At 42.8% G+C, this 17,426-nt stretch overlaps 1 protein-coding gene across 1 annotated transcript in view; it reads left to right on the top strand.

The window, feature by feature from the left end:
- ICE1 (interactor of little elongation complex ELL subunit 1) overlaps positions 1–17,426 on the top strand; it is a 53,084-nt gene that overhangs the window by 13,394 nt on the left and 22,264 nt on the right. The window contains exons 4-12 of the mRNA XM_033110133.1: positions 552–570; positions 1,329–1,440; positions 2,898–2,974; positions 3,912–3,949; positions 5,749–5,831; positions 6,038–6,077; positions 6,162–6,218; positions 12,627–12,713; positions 15,430–15,827. Coding sequence (XP_032966024.1) covers positions 552–570; positions 1,329–1,440; positions 2,898–2,974; positions 3,912–3,949; positions 5,749–5,831; positions 6,038–6,077; positions 6,162–6,218; positions 12,627–12,713; positions 15,430–15,827 — 911 coding nt within the window. The remainder of the gene's footprint in view (positions 1–551; positions 571–1,328; positions 1,441–2,897; positions 2,975–3,911; positions 3,950–5,748; positions 5,832–6,037; positions 6,078–6,161; positions 6,219–12,626; positions 12,714–15,429; positions 15,828–17,426) is intronic.

Consider the following 17,426-nt stretch of genomic DNA (forward strand, 5'->3'; position numbering starts at 1 on the left):
ATATTTTATTGGGAGCTTGAGATGGGAAATGAAGTCATCAAATTGTGTAAATTGTGAAAGTGAAGGGTTTCCTGGAGTTTATGTTCTCCCTGTCTTTCTATTCCCATTGCTCATTGAATGTAGTTATATGTGGTTTTATGTAGTTATGTAACTTTTTGCTGGAATTATGCTCTGGACTCTTTGAGGAGTGAAGGAGAGTTGTTTGGGGATTCCTATATATAGCGGATTATTCAAGGTATTTCCCATTAGTTTCTTATTGTCTTTTTTCTTGAAATGTAATATTAATCATATATTTAATCAGGCATCTTTTTAAATTTAGAGACATGGACATTTTGACTTTCGGTACGTTAAGGTAAATAGGAATAACTCAGTCAAAAGGTTTATCACTCTGTTCTATGTTATAGATGGAACTTTGAATATTGTTTTCTAGTAATTATGATATTGCCTGTATGTACATTCGATACAGATTATTACAGATCTTTGTAAAGTGAGTTTTATCTTCAGACAAGCATCAGTAGATGAAATTCTCAGTTTTCTTTAACAAGTCTTACAGCTGCAGTTTGCCAGAAGGTAAGCTATCTGTTTTCATAGTTGATTTGGGGGAGACATTTATCAGCCTGGACTTCTAAACAGATTGGAACAAAATGTCATGTAGGATTGACCCATTATTTAGAACATTGCTTTGATGCTCATAATAAAAGAAGATTTGCATTTTCCTTACTGTTAAATTGTCTAAATGCATTTCTTAACTAAGGTCTTGAATTCTGGCCTGGTTTGCCTTTTCAGTCACTTGTACTGATCATGTTGCCATTGAGAGGAAGCTCGTTGCTATATATTTATCGTCGTCTCTGTTAATTGGACTGTTTAACGGGACTGTTTATCTTGTGTATTTGAAACAATTTAAAATAGGTTTACATAAAAATTTAGCAGTATTTTATACTCTGATTACATTTATCTCTTAGAAAAAGGAAAAACATGATTATAAACTGAATCACAAAATGGCTTATCCTTTAATTTGAATAAAGAGACATGAATTCAAGATTGGAAGGGCCAATTATTTGGCAGCTTGCCCTTTAAAATATTATCCTGCTGTCTTTCACTTCTCAAGTAGCTTTCTGATACACTTTATTAAAAGTAGACTACAATGCCAAAGAAATCAAAAGCAATATGGAGGTCATGTTGGTATACATAGATGGAATGGGCTTAAAAAGAGAATTTCTTTTATTTTTTGTTTCAATTTAGAAACATCTGAACATCCCCAATAGATATATCTAATAATTTATTGCAGGTTCTTTAGTATAATAACGTTAATGCATTGTCCATTTTAGAGAAAATAGCACGCTGCATCAGCAGGTGGAACAGATGCTTCAGAAAATCTCTCCTCTGCAGAGATGTCAGGAAGAGCTGGGATCTTTAAAAGCAGAGCTAGAAGAGAAAAAGGTACCTAAAGTCATTCCCCCTACAAAAGTTTATCTTCAGGCAGTAAGAGCTGCTTTTGTGTTATTCTTGGGGTTAAGGGGACATTCTGTGTCTTAACAAAGGGAAGGACTGCTGTCTAAGTGTATTGCTGTGTTTAGCGGGCATTGAACTGCGTGATCAGTGGCTGTTGCTCCTACAATAATTACTAGCTCTGATTCTGTGTTAGTGGCTTACGCTTCATGAGAGGTTCAGTAGAAGAACCTCCTGGCTGTGAATTTTTATGGCTCTGCATGTCCTGCATTCACTGCCTTTTCACTTTTTTTTTTTTTAACTTTAAGTGTACAATAAGATGCAAAATTTTAAAGTTAAACGTAGGAAAATCAAGTTTTCTGTTTTAAAATGAAGTTGCAGTCAGTTTATTTAAAATAAGTTCACTTTTTTATATAAATTTTGGTTTACCCTTTATAGCAGTGTTAGAGGAGAATTCATGGCTTTACAGATAAGGAAAATCTGGCACTGATAAAGTGAGGTGGTTTCCATGAGACAAGATGTAGACGAGCTGGGATGATTCTTGGCTTCTCTTCCTGTTTTCGAAGCTCTTCTCATGATGGTGTTTATACCTCTCCATCTTCAGATCGTGCCATTTTAGTAACTAACGCCTTCTGCCTGTCTGAATCTTCGTACTTTCCCAGCGACTGAGTTTCCTATTTCTGTAGGAAGTCCCTGTTGTATATTTGACTGTGCAGTGGAAGTTAAACAGAAACAGCCGTGGCACTGACTGCTGCCTTCCTCTGGTGCTGTGGTCTTGGCAGCCGTAGCCGAGAGGAGACGGGAGCACTGGCGTGGGAGCCGAGGTGCAAGCCCTCAGCGCTCCCTCCCTCCCTGGGACTGTGGAAGACTCGGTCAGCTTGGGGGCCCCAGACCCTCATCTGAAAAGGGGTCGTAAAGCCCGTCTCTCAGAGCTGTGGCGATTAAAGACGTATCACAGACACATGACACTGTGGCTTAACGTTCGGTAACAGTTTCTTTCATAGAGGCCACCAGGGTGAATGTGTTGGTGGTGTTAACACACCTTTCTCAGTTACTGTTCAGTGTAATGATTGTTTTATATTTTTGCACAGTAGTAACAATAGCTTATATTAAGCTCTAAAATTTCTGTATGTTTTGTTGAATTTTAATTGGTTGAGACAAAAATATTAGCTATTCAGTAGTATGCCGAAGATTTGGAGTTGCCTTAAAATTTGTATATTTTAAATGTTATAGCTTTGTTTGATTAAACTATTAATCATGTATCTATTAAGGATCTGATGATATCGATTAAAGTGTTCAATTAATTGAACTTTGGTTTCCTGCCTAATGTATTTATTCATTTGGTTACTTCATACTGTTAAATGATAATTTAGCTTTTCAAGGTTAAAATAAATTGTTACTGATGGTCAGTGACTTTTAAATTGACAATATGTTGTTGTTTTTTCCAGAGTTCTCTAAAGTTGTATCAGGATACTCATCAGGAATATGCTCGTGTAAAGGAAGAATGCTTGAAAACTGATGCTCAGTAAGTAGTTTTAAAATTACTATTGAAATAGGGTTTTCATCTCTGCAAATAGCTAACCCTTAATAGAGTTTCTCTGTTCTGTCTTTGGGTTTGTCGGCTGTAATTAACTAACTGCGATACTGAATTAAATTAGTCTGTCAGCCCTGGTTTTCATATCTGTCAAATGGGAATGATACCTGCTTTGAAGGATTCGAAGGAGGGTTAAGTAAGCCTCGCACGATAACAGGCTGCGCAGAGGAAGAGGTCCATGGAAGTGTTGGGGTGTGTGTGTGTGTGTGTGCTGTATCTGTGAAAATGTAGCGATCGACTCCTGTCTCTGAACCAGCACTTTAATAGGTATCACAGCGACCGGTGTCTTTGTTACCATTCCCAACAAGGGCTGTTCAGAAGCATCCACTTGATTATTTTAAAGTTTGATACTGTGTTCACATTATTCAAGCATCTTGTGAGCTACACATGCAGTAGTTGAATTTCCATGTGATGTAGCAGTAACTCAGAGAGTCACCGGCCTTCTCTGATCAGAAGTCTATCTTAGACGAGGGCACTTCTCCAGCCACAGCCACTGTCAGGCTCCCGGAAGTGGTACTGCCTAGTAGGACGCTGGACCGACTGACTTTAGGACCCTCCGGACACATCAGCTCCACTCCTAGATGAGGCCACCGCGGTTCAGGGACAAGAAGACAGATTTCTCTAAGCCGTTTTAGAAATATCACACACCAAACAGCATATCGATTTTGCTTAGGCTTACTCTACTCTTAGAATGATTGCTGGAAATTTTATTGGTTGATGTGTGAGACTTGTAACTGACATTTTCTTTTTTATAGAAATCTCAGTAATTTAAAAAAGAAAATGTACCACAAACTGTAATGCGTATTTTTTTATAATACTTTTATTTTTTTTTAACCACTTTAACTTATAACAAACAATTTATCATCAGGAAGAAGAAACTAGAAGCCAAGGTGAAGAAGCTGGAAGGTAATTGGCACGATTGTTGTCTAACAGATGGACGCCATTGGTCTGTATACAAATCAGTGGTGACTCCAAGATAGTAGCTGGGTCATCGTGGTTTTGATGGCACCTCACCCCTGGGTGACTGCATGAAGGGCACTGTTAGCAAGAGGTCTGAATGCTGCATTTCTCTCAGTTACTGGGTAGTATGGAAATGGAATGTGCAAATCCTTGAAACGTTACACTCAAAATAATAGCAGCCTGTACTTTTCCTGTAAAAAGAAGTAATTCATAAAAGGATTTAATTTTGAAAGTTGATTCTCATGGGGCCTTCTCATTTTTCCTAATGAAATCGGTAAGGTTCCTAGAAAAGGTTATTGTTAGTCCCAAGAAAGCTGATGTGTTTGGACAGTTAGAGCATACTCATGGGGACATTCCCCACGCCGGGCTTGTCACTGTCCCCACATCGGGCTTGTCACTGTCTTTCCACACCCCAGCTTGGCTGTGGCTTGTGGTCCACACTGACCAGTCAGAGTGCAGCGGGGCCCGGGAGGGCCGGCTACCGCCTCGTGGGCTGCTCAGTCAGAACCCTTTCAGGAACTGAACGCACAATCTTGTGTTGGGTTTTCCCCCTTCATCGGGTGGTTGGGATGTGGAAATAACGTCAGGTAGAGACGAGTGGGCTCTGGCAGACCCAGGCCTGGCACATGATCCCCCCGTTAGTCCAGCGTGGGCGTCAGCAGCCCTCTTACCTGCTGTGGCTCACTGACCCCACTGTCCGTGCTTTCAGCAGAGTGCCCTACTGCGCACATGTGTATTTGGGAAAGGGTTCTTACTCTCGTGTTTTATGGGATTTTACTTTTCCTAGCAATGGTGTATGAACTCAGGTCAAATCAATCCTGCTCAGATTCTTCATAGTGTATTTGGACTATCCAGTGCTTCAGAATCAAAACCAGGAATGAGGAATTGGCTGAAGATTCAGGAAAGAGCCCTGAAAATGCCTTAAAAGTACAGTTGACCCTTGAACAACTTGAGTTTGAACTATGCCAGTCCAGTTACATGCAGATAGTTTTCAATAAATAGTGTAAATGTATTTCCTCATGATTTTCTTAACATTTTCTTTTCTCTAGTTTGCTTATTGTAAGAATACAGTATATAATACATATAACATACAAAATATGTTAATTGATTGTTGTTGGTAAGGCTTCCAATCACTAGTAAGCTATCAGTAGTTACGTTTTGGGGAGTCAGAAGTTATGTGTAGATGTTCAGCTGCTCAGGGGCCGTTGCTGAGAGGTCAGATGTGATCTGCAGTGAAGGTATTAGTACTGAGGACCCTCAGCTTACGGAGGGCTCCCAGGAAGGAGTGACGACAGTAAGCTTCAAGGAGAGCCCTCCCTCCCCATGCAGAGAAGGGCATTAACTGTATGCCAAGGTGAAAGCCCAGTTCTGCGACCTGGACACCTTGAATGCTGCTGATGGTTGAAGAACAGGGGGTCTCCCCCTCTCTGAGGGTCGTGCATGTTGGAATCTGGCCTGCCAAGAGGGCTTGGGTGGCTCGTGCAGGCCTTGGAAAGGGTGTTGAGGTCTGGTGCCAGTTCTGTGGGTATATAGGCAACAGAGAGAATACTGTGAGCAAAAAGGGTTTCCGCATTTATCCCTGATACAATACGGAAGGAACAGTAACCTTTTCACACTTGTTTCAAAATTTTAAGGGATGAGGAAAAAATCTCTAAATGGATTATATTTTGAGAATTTCATTAAGTGTAGTTGTAAAGTTGGTTAATTATTTTTATTTCTTACTTTACTGTATTCTTTAAATAAAGAGGCTGCCATCAAACAAATTCAGGACTTCAAGCAACTGAGGAATGAAAAGAAAGTCCTAGAAAAGGAATTTAAGAAGACACAGGTAATAGATGACAGTGCGTACACGCTGAGCTTCTGGCTTCAGGGTTCCTCAGTGTCCTTTTAAGTGCCGCGTCCGCGTCACGCAGGAGTCCGGGATGAGGCCCCTGAGGGAAACAGTCACGGGAGACCCATCAGGCTGCCCCTTGGTTAGGCCTAGAATGGCTGCACGCCGTACCCGTGCTGATACTCAGTGCTTTGTTTTCACAGGAAAGGCTTGATGAATTTTCGAAACAGAAAAATGAAAAGGGTGAGTATTCAGTTATTGCTTACTTAACAATTCTGTTTTGATACACAGAATTCTTTTTTAACTGGTTTCCCCCCACATTTTTAGAGTTGAGAAATATCGGAACACAAATTTCAAGTGATTCTTACGGAAGCATAGATAAAAGTAAGTATATTCCAAGTTGTATTTTAATTTCTCTGCATTACTTGTAATGGTTTGGGAGGTCGCTTGTTGCTTTAACCTATGACTAAATATTCCAGGGCTTAATTGATGTTTTATGTAATAGCCATACATGTTTCAGGTCTTCATTAGATCTATGTTATCACCTTGCTGTCTGATAAAATAATACAGTGAATGAAAGCGTGTAAAAGCAGTATTGTCTGGAAAAGGAAAACTAGTTAGAGATATAATTTCCACACTTCTCAATAAGTGAGTATTGTTTTCTCATTAGGTTACAATTTATCAAGTCAGTTTATTAAATTTCTTAGGTGCCAAATGTATAAAAATTGTTAAAGTCAGGCAGGAAAACTGAAGTCAAAGCCCTATTTTTGGAAGACAAGAATTGAGGGAAGGCCAAAAGTACAAGGAAAGGAAAGTGGTCACACAAATCACACGGGCAATCACAGATGTTCACATGTGCCTTTCATCACTGGGTGTGTGATCTCGGAGACGAGAAGGAATAACCCAAGAAGGTGAGAAATAGGGGTTTTCCTTGCAATATTTCTGTTTATTAATTGTGTGGCCCCTGGCCTTTTACTTTCCTTCCTTGTGTTTTCATTCTTCATTTTTAAAAGGGAGATTCAGTTTGTGCTCTGCTTATCTCTCACTTTTTTGATAGGGATCAATTTAAAATGTAAATAATGGTATTTTCATGTTACTAATGTGTTATTTTTCTCTCCAATAGAAATGATTAAAACCACTTACATTGTTTTGTAGAAGTATATATTGTCTCTTCAGAAGTCGCTTTTATCTTTTTTATCCTTTTTTAATTCAGAACACCAGATCGTTTTTATTGTGGCTTCAGGCTTTGACGGCTCATACCTTTCAGTTGCCTGGATGCTGATTTATCACTGTCACTAATACATACTGCTGTGTGCTTTAGCCTCCATTCTTCCTCCTCTGATGTGTGGAAAGTGAGATTTACCGTAGCAATAGATATTGCTGAGAGAAATAGAGGACTTGACAACACTTGGCTTTCCCAAGCAGCAGTCACCTGTTGGACCAACAGATTTGTTTTAGGATTCGGCTAGTCTCAGGCCTGTTTCAAACCAATCCCGTTGCTGTCTGTCCTGCATGCTGTTTTATTTTCTTCAGAGAACTTGTTACTAGCACAAGTAATTTTTTAATTTAATTTTATTTTTTTATCTTCCTTCACTGTGAGGGTAGGTATCGTATCTGTTGTACATTTTGCTTTTTCCAGACAAATAAATGAAGTCTTTAGGAATCTCCTGATGAGCTGTGGACCTTGATAGCTTTAATTCCTAATTCTGCATTGTATCCTTAATGCTTTCCTCTGTTAATACTTGACTTCTGAAAGAGATTTACAAGTTAGGTGGAAAGGGTATTCAGTTGACTGCACTTTAAAAAAGGCTGCCTGAGTGCCACATCTGCCTTTCCTTTCTTTAAAATTCCAATAAAATTGGGAGACAGTAAAAATGGCTCTTCTTTAGAGTGTGAAAGTTTTAGCACCAGTGGGGATTTTAATGAGGTGATGTAAAGCAGAAGGTATCAACTGGTGATGCAGCCCCCAAATTGCGAGAAAATAGCAGCTCTCCAAAAGCAAGTTTGGGGGGCAGAAGCCTTCATGTCCCCAAATCAGGTGGCAGAAGGTGCAGGGCACGCGCCTAGATGACGGATGGAAAGTTGTGTGACCTTGTGGGTTCAGAACCATTTCTGGGTTTGTCCACAGGTTGTGGCCCCAAGTTTAGTTCTCTGAGTGTTAGTTGTGCCATGAGAGGCACCCAGAGTGGGTGCGGGTATCAGACAGTTGGGCACTTAGGGCAGCTTTGAAGGACAGCTGCTCCCGGCCCCGAAAGTGAGATCTTCTGTACTCCGTGTAATCCTCACAACTGCATTCACTCTTCCTCGCCTCCCTCTGGAGGCAGGTCCTTATGCTCATGAGATGAGAACCTGCATTCATTGCTAAGGAATAGGACTGGAAATGTAGACTGAAGAAATGCACTCTGGCTATCAAAGATGTCCTGCCTAAACTTTCACCTGAAACTGAGGAAAAACCGTGACAAGAAAGAAAGGCACCCAACTCCAGGAGAAGGGCTGCTTCCTGAGGAAACAGTATGAAGTCATGAACCAGAAGGAAGTGTTAGAAATTGAATTGTTTCCTTAGAGAAAGTCTGAGAACATATGCATAGGCTGCTGCTGTGAAATTGGAGTTGGGCTTCTGGAGTATTAAAAATACGATTAGAAATATACCGACTAAGAAGGCTGAATTGTTGAATGGACAGATAGAAGATTGATTTAATAAACTGAGAAATTTAATCTCTGAACAGTGGTGCAAAAGAACAAGGAAAGTATAAGATTCTGGAAGATAGAGCCAGCTGTCTTAATGGTCATCTATTAGGACTTCTCAAGGGAGAACAGAGCTGAAAGGAGAAAAGGTCTCCTTGTCTCAGAGCAGAGCACCGGTGTGATACTTACATGAGAAAGGCCTCCCAAGTATTGAGCATGACGTTTGTGTACAAACTCCATCTCCGACATGTTCATTGGAAATACTTGTAAAATCAAATGGAGCAGAAAGATTAATATACAGGGATGGATGAAAAAATTCCAAGCAGATGCTAACTTGAAATCTGCAATGTAAGGTGAAAAATATTTCAAGCCTAGAAATGAATTTACATGGATTAAAAGGGAATATTTAGATTTTTTAAAGGTGTAATTTTCCGAGAAGATGCTGCTATGTATCATGGACCAAAGAGCATGAAACTTTGTCAAGTAAAACAATGTGCTGAAATTCTAGGGGCAATAGCCAACTTCGTTTTCATGGGAGACTTTCCATGCTTCTCAGAAATAGAAGACCAGACAAAACAGGAGATAGGATTAGAGTCATAATTACAAGACTGATGATTTACAGATGACTCTTAAACCACAAACCTAGAATTTAAAATACTTTTCAAACATACGTAAAAACTGGCTTTACTAGACAACAAAAACTACAATCTGAGATGTTTAATAATATATTTGTAAAGATATCTCTCCCACCACCACCCTTCCCAAACAAACAAACAAACAAAACAAACAAAAAAAACTCAGTTTGAAAACCTACTTGGTAACACACAAACACAAATCCCTCTTGGATAACAGAAAAAAATAAAAATTGAAATACTAAACTGTTGTGGAAATAAACAACAATAGGGCAGCATTTATTAAATTTTTGAGATATTGTCAGTATGGTATTCAATGGAATGATATGTGGGCTTCAGTGATTAAAAAGCAGGAATTATAGAAAATGAATGAATAACAATGTAGGAAAATACAGCAGACACTTCAGGAAAATGGAAGGAAGGAATTGATGAAAATCATAACATAAGATAATGAAATAGGAAACTAAGCAATTGATTTGCGACCATTAAGACTAATAGCTGGAACTTCGTAATGCTGGTGAAACCCACAGCTCTTTGGCAAGTCTGATCAAGAAAGAACAAAAGCCAATAGCACCAGGACTCAGCTATAAAACTGCAGTTGGAGAATATCTTAATTCACAAATTTATATTCCTATTTGATCACGTTCATGAAGTGGACCATTTTCTAGGAAAACATTCTCAGGTTGATTCAGAATAGTTGTTGCAAACCTGAACAGAAAAGTAGCAGAAGAAATAAAGAACAAAATAGTTAAAGCTCTACGGCAACACCAACGAAGGTCCAGGTGGCTTAATGACGAGCTCTGTAAAGCCTTCAGTGAAAACTAATGTCTTTATTATTATTTTGTTTGTTTTAGAACTTAGGAAAACATGGAATGCTTTTTGTCTCATTCTCTTAGACTAGCTTAACCCTGTACCGAAGCCAGTTAACGACACGCACACACACCCTCGACACAGCACTCTGTGACTTAGGATTACACCAAGTACAATTTGAAGAACTCAGATCTACTGGTAATTTAGAATACAGACAAAGTATGAATTAAGAATTTATCTCAGGAATACTGTAACAGCTGGTTAAGGAAAATCCTATGATCTTGATTTACCCAAATTCCTTATAAAAAAATACTTGTTGAGGAAATAATAGGAAACCACATTTGAACTTGAGAAGGTGGGACGTGAAGAGCGCAGCTATCTCTGCTGGGAACAGCAGGCGTGCTTGTTCCTTCCGCTCTGCGTACTGGAGGCCCCGCGCAGTGCCGCAGAGTGGGCAGGACGTCTAGGAGCTGGAAGGACTAACAAGGAGTCAAGCCGTCGTCCTTTCAAATGGAATGCGTGCGCAGAAAATGAAAGACGCAGCTGGGAAACACAAGTGAGGCGCTTGGGGACGTGGTGACAAACGAGGAGCACAAAACGGACCGTTATGAACCTGTTAGAACAGCCCGTTCTCAGACGGCCACGGAGCCGTCAGACATCAGGGAGAAGGCCTCAGAGCCGCCGGCCATGCGTGCCTCCAGGAGACACCAGACCAGCCTCCTGAAGGGGATCCCAGGAGACCTGGACGCAGAAACTGTGTCCCTAGAGCGGAGGACTCCAGTGCGAGGATGTGCATTTGCCCCAAATGTGTTTGTAAATATGCAGTCTCATTCAAACTCCCAGAAGGCTTTATATGGGAAGGACAAGCAGATGCAAAACTACATGTTTGGAATAAGATTTTTGGAATGGAAATATCTGAGCAAGGCTCCTCCCGATACAGATACTAAAACAGAATCATGAAACGGTTGTGATTAAAGGTGCGTGTACGCATGTGGAAACCAACAAATCGGCAGAGTAGAACAGTCCAGAAATATTCACAGATGCCGTACATTTTGCTAAAGGCAGTGTTTTCCAGGATTGGGGGAAGGTGTGCGGTTCAATTTAATGAGGGCTTCTCTTCACAGCTAAGGAATGGAGGCACAGAGAGATGTTCTGCTGTGCCGAGAACGCATAGCCCTTTTTGTCAGATTGGATGCAGTGAAGGAGTGCTCAGTAAGCTGGGCTGGTTTAGCCTCCATGAGAACAGAAGAGGAACTCTTTTTCTTTCAAGTTCCTTCGCTGCTTTGGGTATACCTTATAGCAAGCAGGGGTCCTGGTCAGGTCACTTAAGCAAAGGATGACAGTGTTTGGAAGCAAGCTTTGGGGTCGGTTAAATCGATGTAGACAAGTTACTGGGTCCCAGAACTTGGGACTCAGCAATGGATGTGCCTCACACGCCATGACCGTCAGAGGCTGATGGGCTCAGGGGAGGTTGGCGGCATCCGCTTTGAACCCCCGAGTCTCTGTCCTCCGCTCTAGCGCAGGCCCCTGAGCTGCGTCATTTGGGCTTTCATAGGGCTGTCCGTCTGCAAACTTGATGGTTCCTTGCTTTAAAAGGTTGGTCTTTGTAGCCTCTCGAGGCTACATTAAAGATTTCAGTATTTTTAATAAATGCTTCAGGTTAATTTAAGAACTTAAGTTCAAGGAAACTAATAGAACTTGGAGGTGGCCTGAAATTGCCTAACACTTAAAAGTTTATTTTTAGTTGAATTTTGGTTTGTGTGGGTTGTCCCTTTATGCAGATTTGACCAGAAGCTATTGACATTTTTATGAATAGCTTTTGCTTTGGAAGTGGGTTTTTTTTTTTTTTTTTGGAATTTATGTATTTATTAATGTTAAACTCACTTTAAATGCCTGGTATCATATTCTAATGTTACATGAATTTCATTGGGCCTGTCTTCGTTACAGCTACCCTTGGCGTTTCAGCTTGAGTATGGTTCTTAAACATTTTAGGAATCCAGACAGACCCCGTTGAAAATTTATAAAAATTCCCTGTGTAGCTTTCCCTGTGTGTGATTAGCTCTCCCTACCCGTATGTTCATACATGCGTAGTTTTGTCTCCTGCCCTGTTTTCCCGTAAGACCGTGAATGGCTTTTCTGTGATCCCTGAAGCCCCTAGGTTAATTACGGCATGGCCGACTGACGGCCTCATGTAACTGAGAAAGCTCTTCTCCACTGCTCTTCATACTGTACACAGAGCCCACATCTCTGTCTGGCCATTGTGTCTATGCTTCCTTCCCCAGTCCCATAGCCCTGTCTGTAGAAAATTTGTAGGCTGAAGAGTTATTTGTTCCACACACAGGTGAAGGTGACAGAGCCACTAACAATAGGCAGCTTTGGTCTTTTGCATCCCGTAGTCTGCCTCCCCATTCCCTACCGTGCCCCCAGCAAGAATAAACCAAAAAAGCCCCAAGCCTGTATTCAGCCTCCAGTGTTTGGCTCAAGCATGGTAGCAGACCTTTGCGACGGTAGCTACCGGAATGATCCACAGTGATTGAATTTGAGGAATATGTTTAAGTTGCCTGGTTTTCTAAAGTCCTACCAAGTCCTGACTTCACAGGACTGTTTTGGCCTGTGTAGACTGAGCCAATTGGCATGTCTTTTAATACTTTATTGTCTTCCACAGGAAAAGTAAAACTACTGCTAAAGGAACTGTGGCTCTGTATAAACACAACACACAGAGTACCTGGTGAAGGCAGCAGATGTGTCCCAGGTGAGACAGAAGCTTCCAGAAGTGCATATCGTTACGTGAAAGTAGAAGTGTTTACCGCAGGCATTCTGTGCCTTTAGTGTTTTATGTCTCCTGAACGTTCCATTAAAGGATGAAATAAACGAGTGGGTACCCTTAATTATTCACAACTCCTTTCTCTTCAGCGTGACTTCCACCAATCTTAGTATACACATGTGCTTTTTAATGTTTAATAACAGCTTTCATCAGAGAACATGACGGGAACTGGAAGGACACCTTGGAGGCCTGTACGACAGTGGATGCAGAAGGCTGAGGATGCAGAGTTTTTTCTAATCATTTCCTGAGTTTCATCTGTCTGCCAGCAGTTTAGCTTAATGTATTTTTCATGTACCTTACCAGTTCCTTTGGCTGACATTTTAGTTACAATCTACTATACATTCCTGGTCTCTTAGGATACCAATATGGGTAGATAGAAAACTATTTCCCTCCATGCCAATTGTCATGTGAGATTATTGTACAGTGTAGTTAGCTGATGCTTTTCAGAGATTGACTGAATCTGTGGGATACCTTGATTTGCAGTAAAAAGTCACACAGGCATTCTACCACGTTCTCCGTTACACCCTATTCAGGATTTAAGATTTGGAATTAGGTATTAGTTACCCGAGAGCAGATGGGGGAAGATGGCTGCCTTGCATACAATTCAGTGCTTCTCGACTTTTTTTCCTTGACTGCCATCTTAGATCAGCTCCTATGAATTCACAGATCACTGCAGGTCTAAATCTGCAGGAACGTGCCTCCTAGTGTTTCCTTTCAGGCTTCTGAAGGGAACGCTTCCTGAGGAAAATGTTCATAGGAAGTGCCTGATTCTCACTTGTGTGCATTCAGAGCCTGTGAGTCCCACAGAGGCGGATTTCATGGGGTTCTGTTACAGGGGTCTCTCCCCGTAGTTCCCCTCCTGGGTGATAGCTCTGCTAATACAACCCACTTATACTGTCTACTTATATTAGGTGCATCTCCTGAGTTAGTCTTCATTTTGGAATGTCTCTGTCCCTGTCTTCAGGCAGTAGTGGGTTCTTTACAGTCTCCTGTATCAGTCAGTATTATTTTATTATAAGCACTTGATTTCATGTCATTATTTATCTTTTAACTTTTTTTTCATATTAGAAAAGTTACGTAAATAGTGCAGAGACTTGCCTTACACCCTTCATCCAGATTCCTCTGGATGTTTAACATTTTCCATCCCAATAATCAAAAGCAGGACTCTTCGTACAATACTGTCAACTAAACTAAACCGCATGTGAATTTCACCTGTGTTCCCACCAGTGTCATTTGTCTGTTCCAGGATCCCGTGCTGCATTTACTACCATTCTTCCTTTTAGCTCCCCCAGCCTGACAGTTCCTCCTCCTTTCCATGTTTCCCAGCTCGTTGACACTTTTGGAGAATATGCATGATTTTGTGGGAAGCCTGTCGGTTTGGGCCTGTCTGATGTTTTCTCATATTAGACTGAGGCATGAACTCTACAGCGGTGATGTTTAGGGCGGCCTCGGGGGACGGGGCATGCCGATGCCCTACCCCTGGGGGGGTTAGTCTGGGTCGCTCGTGTAAGGTGGCGGCTGCCAGCTTTCTCCATCATACAGTGACTGATAGTTCATTATCTTCAGGGAGATACTTGGACACTGCACATACTCTGTTTCTCTCCACCCGTAGCCCACTGAGTTTCGTAGCCATCCAGGTATCTTGTCTGCTGTAATACTGCTTTTGTCTAACAGGTTTTATTGTATTTCTCTAATTTCTTCTGCATTTATTAATTGGAATTCTTCTGTAAGGAAGAGCTGTCCCTTTTCTATCATTTATTTATTCCTTCACTTACTTGCTCCTGTCAGTATAGGCTCATGGGTATTTATTTTGTTCTGTGCGTTGTGATTTGCTCTGCCGTGTGTCTCATTCACAGTGCTCTGGCTGTCGTTATTGGGACGCCCTCCGGGTGGCTCGCGGGCCCTTTCTGCATTCCCCATCCTGTTTTGCAAACTTCTCTACTTTCTAGCACTGTGCGATAGTTCAAGCTCAGCTTGTTTTTCCCCTCCCTAGTCCTGTTATCAGCCACTTCTCTATCGAGCCCTGAGTCCTTCTGTAAAGTGTATTTCTACAGCTTTCAAATATGACAAATAGATATTTCCAATAATTTCTCAGAACACTTCTGTCCTTAATAATTAGCACCACTGCAGTTCACCAGAATGGAAACCCCAAAAGAATTGGCTTTTTATAGTAATCTTTTTGCTGCTTTATAACCAAGTATGTGTGTAGCCTAGTTCCTTATTTAGAGCATTGTACAAATGCGGTCATGGGGCGGGCTTGCTATCAGTTGGCTTTGGATCACTTTTGAGACAGAGAAAATAGTGTTTCTTGTCGGGCTACATGCACGAAGCCATTTCTCCCGGGTACTGCTGGCTGTGTGGGGAGGCTCACAGGCTATGTGGGCCAGTGACTGCCGTGGAGGGGTCCCGGGCATCCCAGCGTCCACCTGCCTGTCTTCTTCCACATCCTATCTGTTGTGAGTGAAGCATGGTTATGTGGAACGTGTTCAGGCGTCCTCAGGGTGGCATCTTTTACATTTTTTGTCTTTTAAAATGTTTTTATTTAGACTTACTATTGCAAGCATTTTGAACTGGTAGAATAGGGTGGGAATTTTTAAAGTTTCCTTGATACTGTAAGTGTTTGATGTGTACATTTTTCCCACAGAAAGGCCAGCCCAAGAAGAGCCCCAACTCAGGGACCCCAGGGAAGCTGGGGTACCGGCTGCGGGAGGAGGCGGCCCTCTGCGAGCCTCGGCGGTGCAGACATGCCTGGCGGAGCTGTCCATGGAGATAGAGGGCGACTTCTCTGCGTGTGAGAATGTGGAAAGAGAGGGCCTCCCCGGAGCGGCTCCCCAGAATGAGGACCAGATTCCTGGGGCTTTAACAAAGCACGGGCATGACACCGACGGCGCCGACTTTTCTGACCACGAGCGTCTTTTTGATGAGGACCTTCAGGCCGCAGTGGACTTCTTCAAACTGCCTCCTCCTCTCCTGTCGCCGGTGCCGTCACCCCCTCTGGGCTCGGCCCCGCCCCTGGGCACCTTGCCTTCTGCGCTCGCACCTGTGAGTTTGCACTTTGACTTTGAGTCACCAGGCGGCTACAATAGCCATCCTAGTATGTTAGCCAAACTCAGAGGACATTCTCAGTACTCAGACCAGACTTTGTTAGGGAGCGCTGAGAGGAGTTAGAAGGGCAGGCCAGGGCACTCTGAAGCAGCACATGCAGTGTGGCTTTGCTCACTTGGTGTTACGGTTGCATTGCTGTCTTTCTCCACAAGCAAATTGTAAGTCTACTGGGGGAGGACACTGTCGTGATCGTTTGCTCTTACCTCCAGTGCCTGGCACTTAGCAGATCTGGAAGGAAGGAATTCCGCACATGTTTGCAGGCGTGGAGTTTCTCCGAGATGGGTAGATCATGTGTAGCGTGCATTCACCCGCGATGCTGAATCCTCCCTTTCACTTGACGAATGCATCGTCTTTTCGTGTTTGCACAATGGTTTATCAGAATTTCTTAGGAAACCACTCTTCCTAAAACAGATTTCTAACTTTTTGGATTAAGGAGCAGATAAGTGACTTTGCTGAGTCACTGCCCTCCTTCAGGAAACATGCCTCATGCCTGCTGTGTTCCAGACCCCGTGCTAGGCACCAGGAAAGCAAAAGTGACATAAGGTGTGCTTGCTGTGTAGTTGCATCTTGTCGTGTGGCGGCTGGACCACGGGACAGGCCAGTGCTGGGGATGTGGGCTGCGGGAAGGAACCTAGACAGGAGCTCCGTCCTGAGCGGAGGCTGGTGTATGTGTTGGTGGGGGCTCCAGGAAGGGAGGGGCCCAGCTGAGTGTTGAAGGGAGGCGCTGCAGGTGGGCTTGCTGTGCACACCGAGTTCCACTGTGAAAGTGAGCTTCATGCTGGGGGCCGTTCACGCAGACCGGCATCCCAGGGCCGCGTGTGTCCTGAGGACTTTCCATCTGACCCTGATGGAGCCTTGGGAGTGGCCCTGATGGCAGATTTTTATTTGGCAGCTTCACTTTGTCACAGTGTGAGTGGGTGTGGCATGGGGTGGTCAGGGAAGAGTCGGGCCATGAACAGGATGGTTTAGTTAGTGGTCTCCTTCATTCCTAACACCTTAACCCATAGTGGTGCCGGGTCAGAGAGGTGAGGTGGTTTGAAAAGTTACAAGGTCGAATGAGCAGCCTTCGGTGAGATTTTCAGTGTGGTGCTTAGGGGCGTTGAGGGATCAAGAATGTTGGAAAATAACAAATACAAGCAGAAGCCCTACTTGAGTGGGAAGATAACTGTGTAAAACGTTAGCCTGAGGTGCGTGTGGGATTTCCAGGCTGGCACGTGCAATATGCATTTTAGATCCACGGGCACAGTGGCCCGAGTGGGGCTGGTGGGACTCAGACGCTTAGGACATGTCAGCATTTGGGTGCAGCAGGAGCCACGGCTCTGTGATGTCATTTAAGGAGTGTGTAGAAGAAAAGGACGGGGTCCCAGACAGACTCCTGGGGAGCTGTCAGTACATGCGTGACCAAGTAGAAAAGAAGAAGCGGGAAGGAGATTGAAGACAGGTGACAGGATGCTAGAGGAAGACCAGGAACTGACGGGACTCTCGAACTCCGGGGAGTGTGGAAATGACTGAGTAGGAGCGAGGCTGTGTCAGCAG

Source organism: Rhinolophus ferrumequinum, chromosome 7 (assembly GCF_004115265.2).
Source record: "Rhinolophus ferrumequinum isolate MPI-CBG mRhiFer1 chromosome 7, mRhiFer1_v1.p, whole genome shotgun sequence".
NCBI lineage: Eukaryota > Metazoa > Chordata > Mammalia > Chiroptera > Rhinolophidae > Rhinolophus > Rhinolophus ferrumequinum.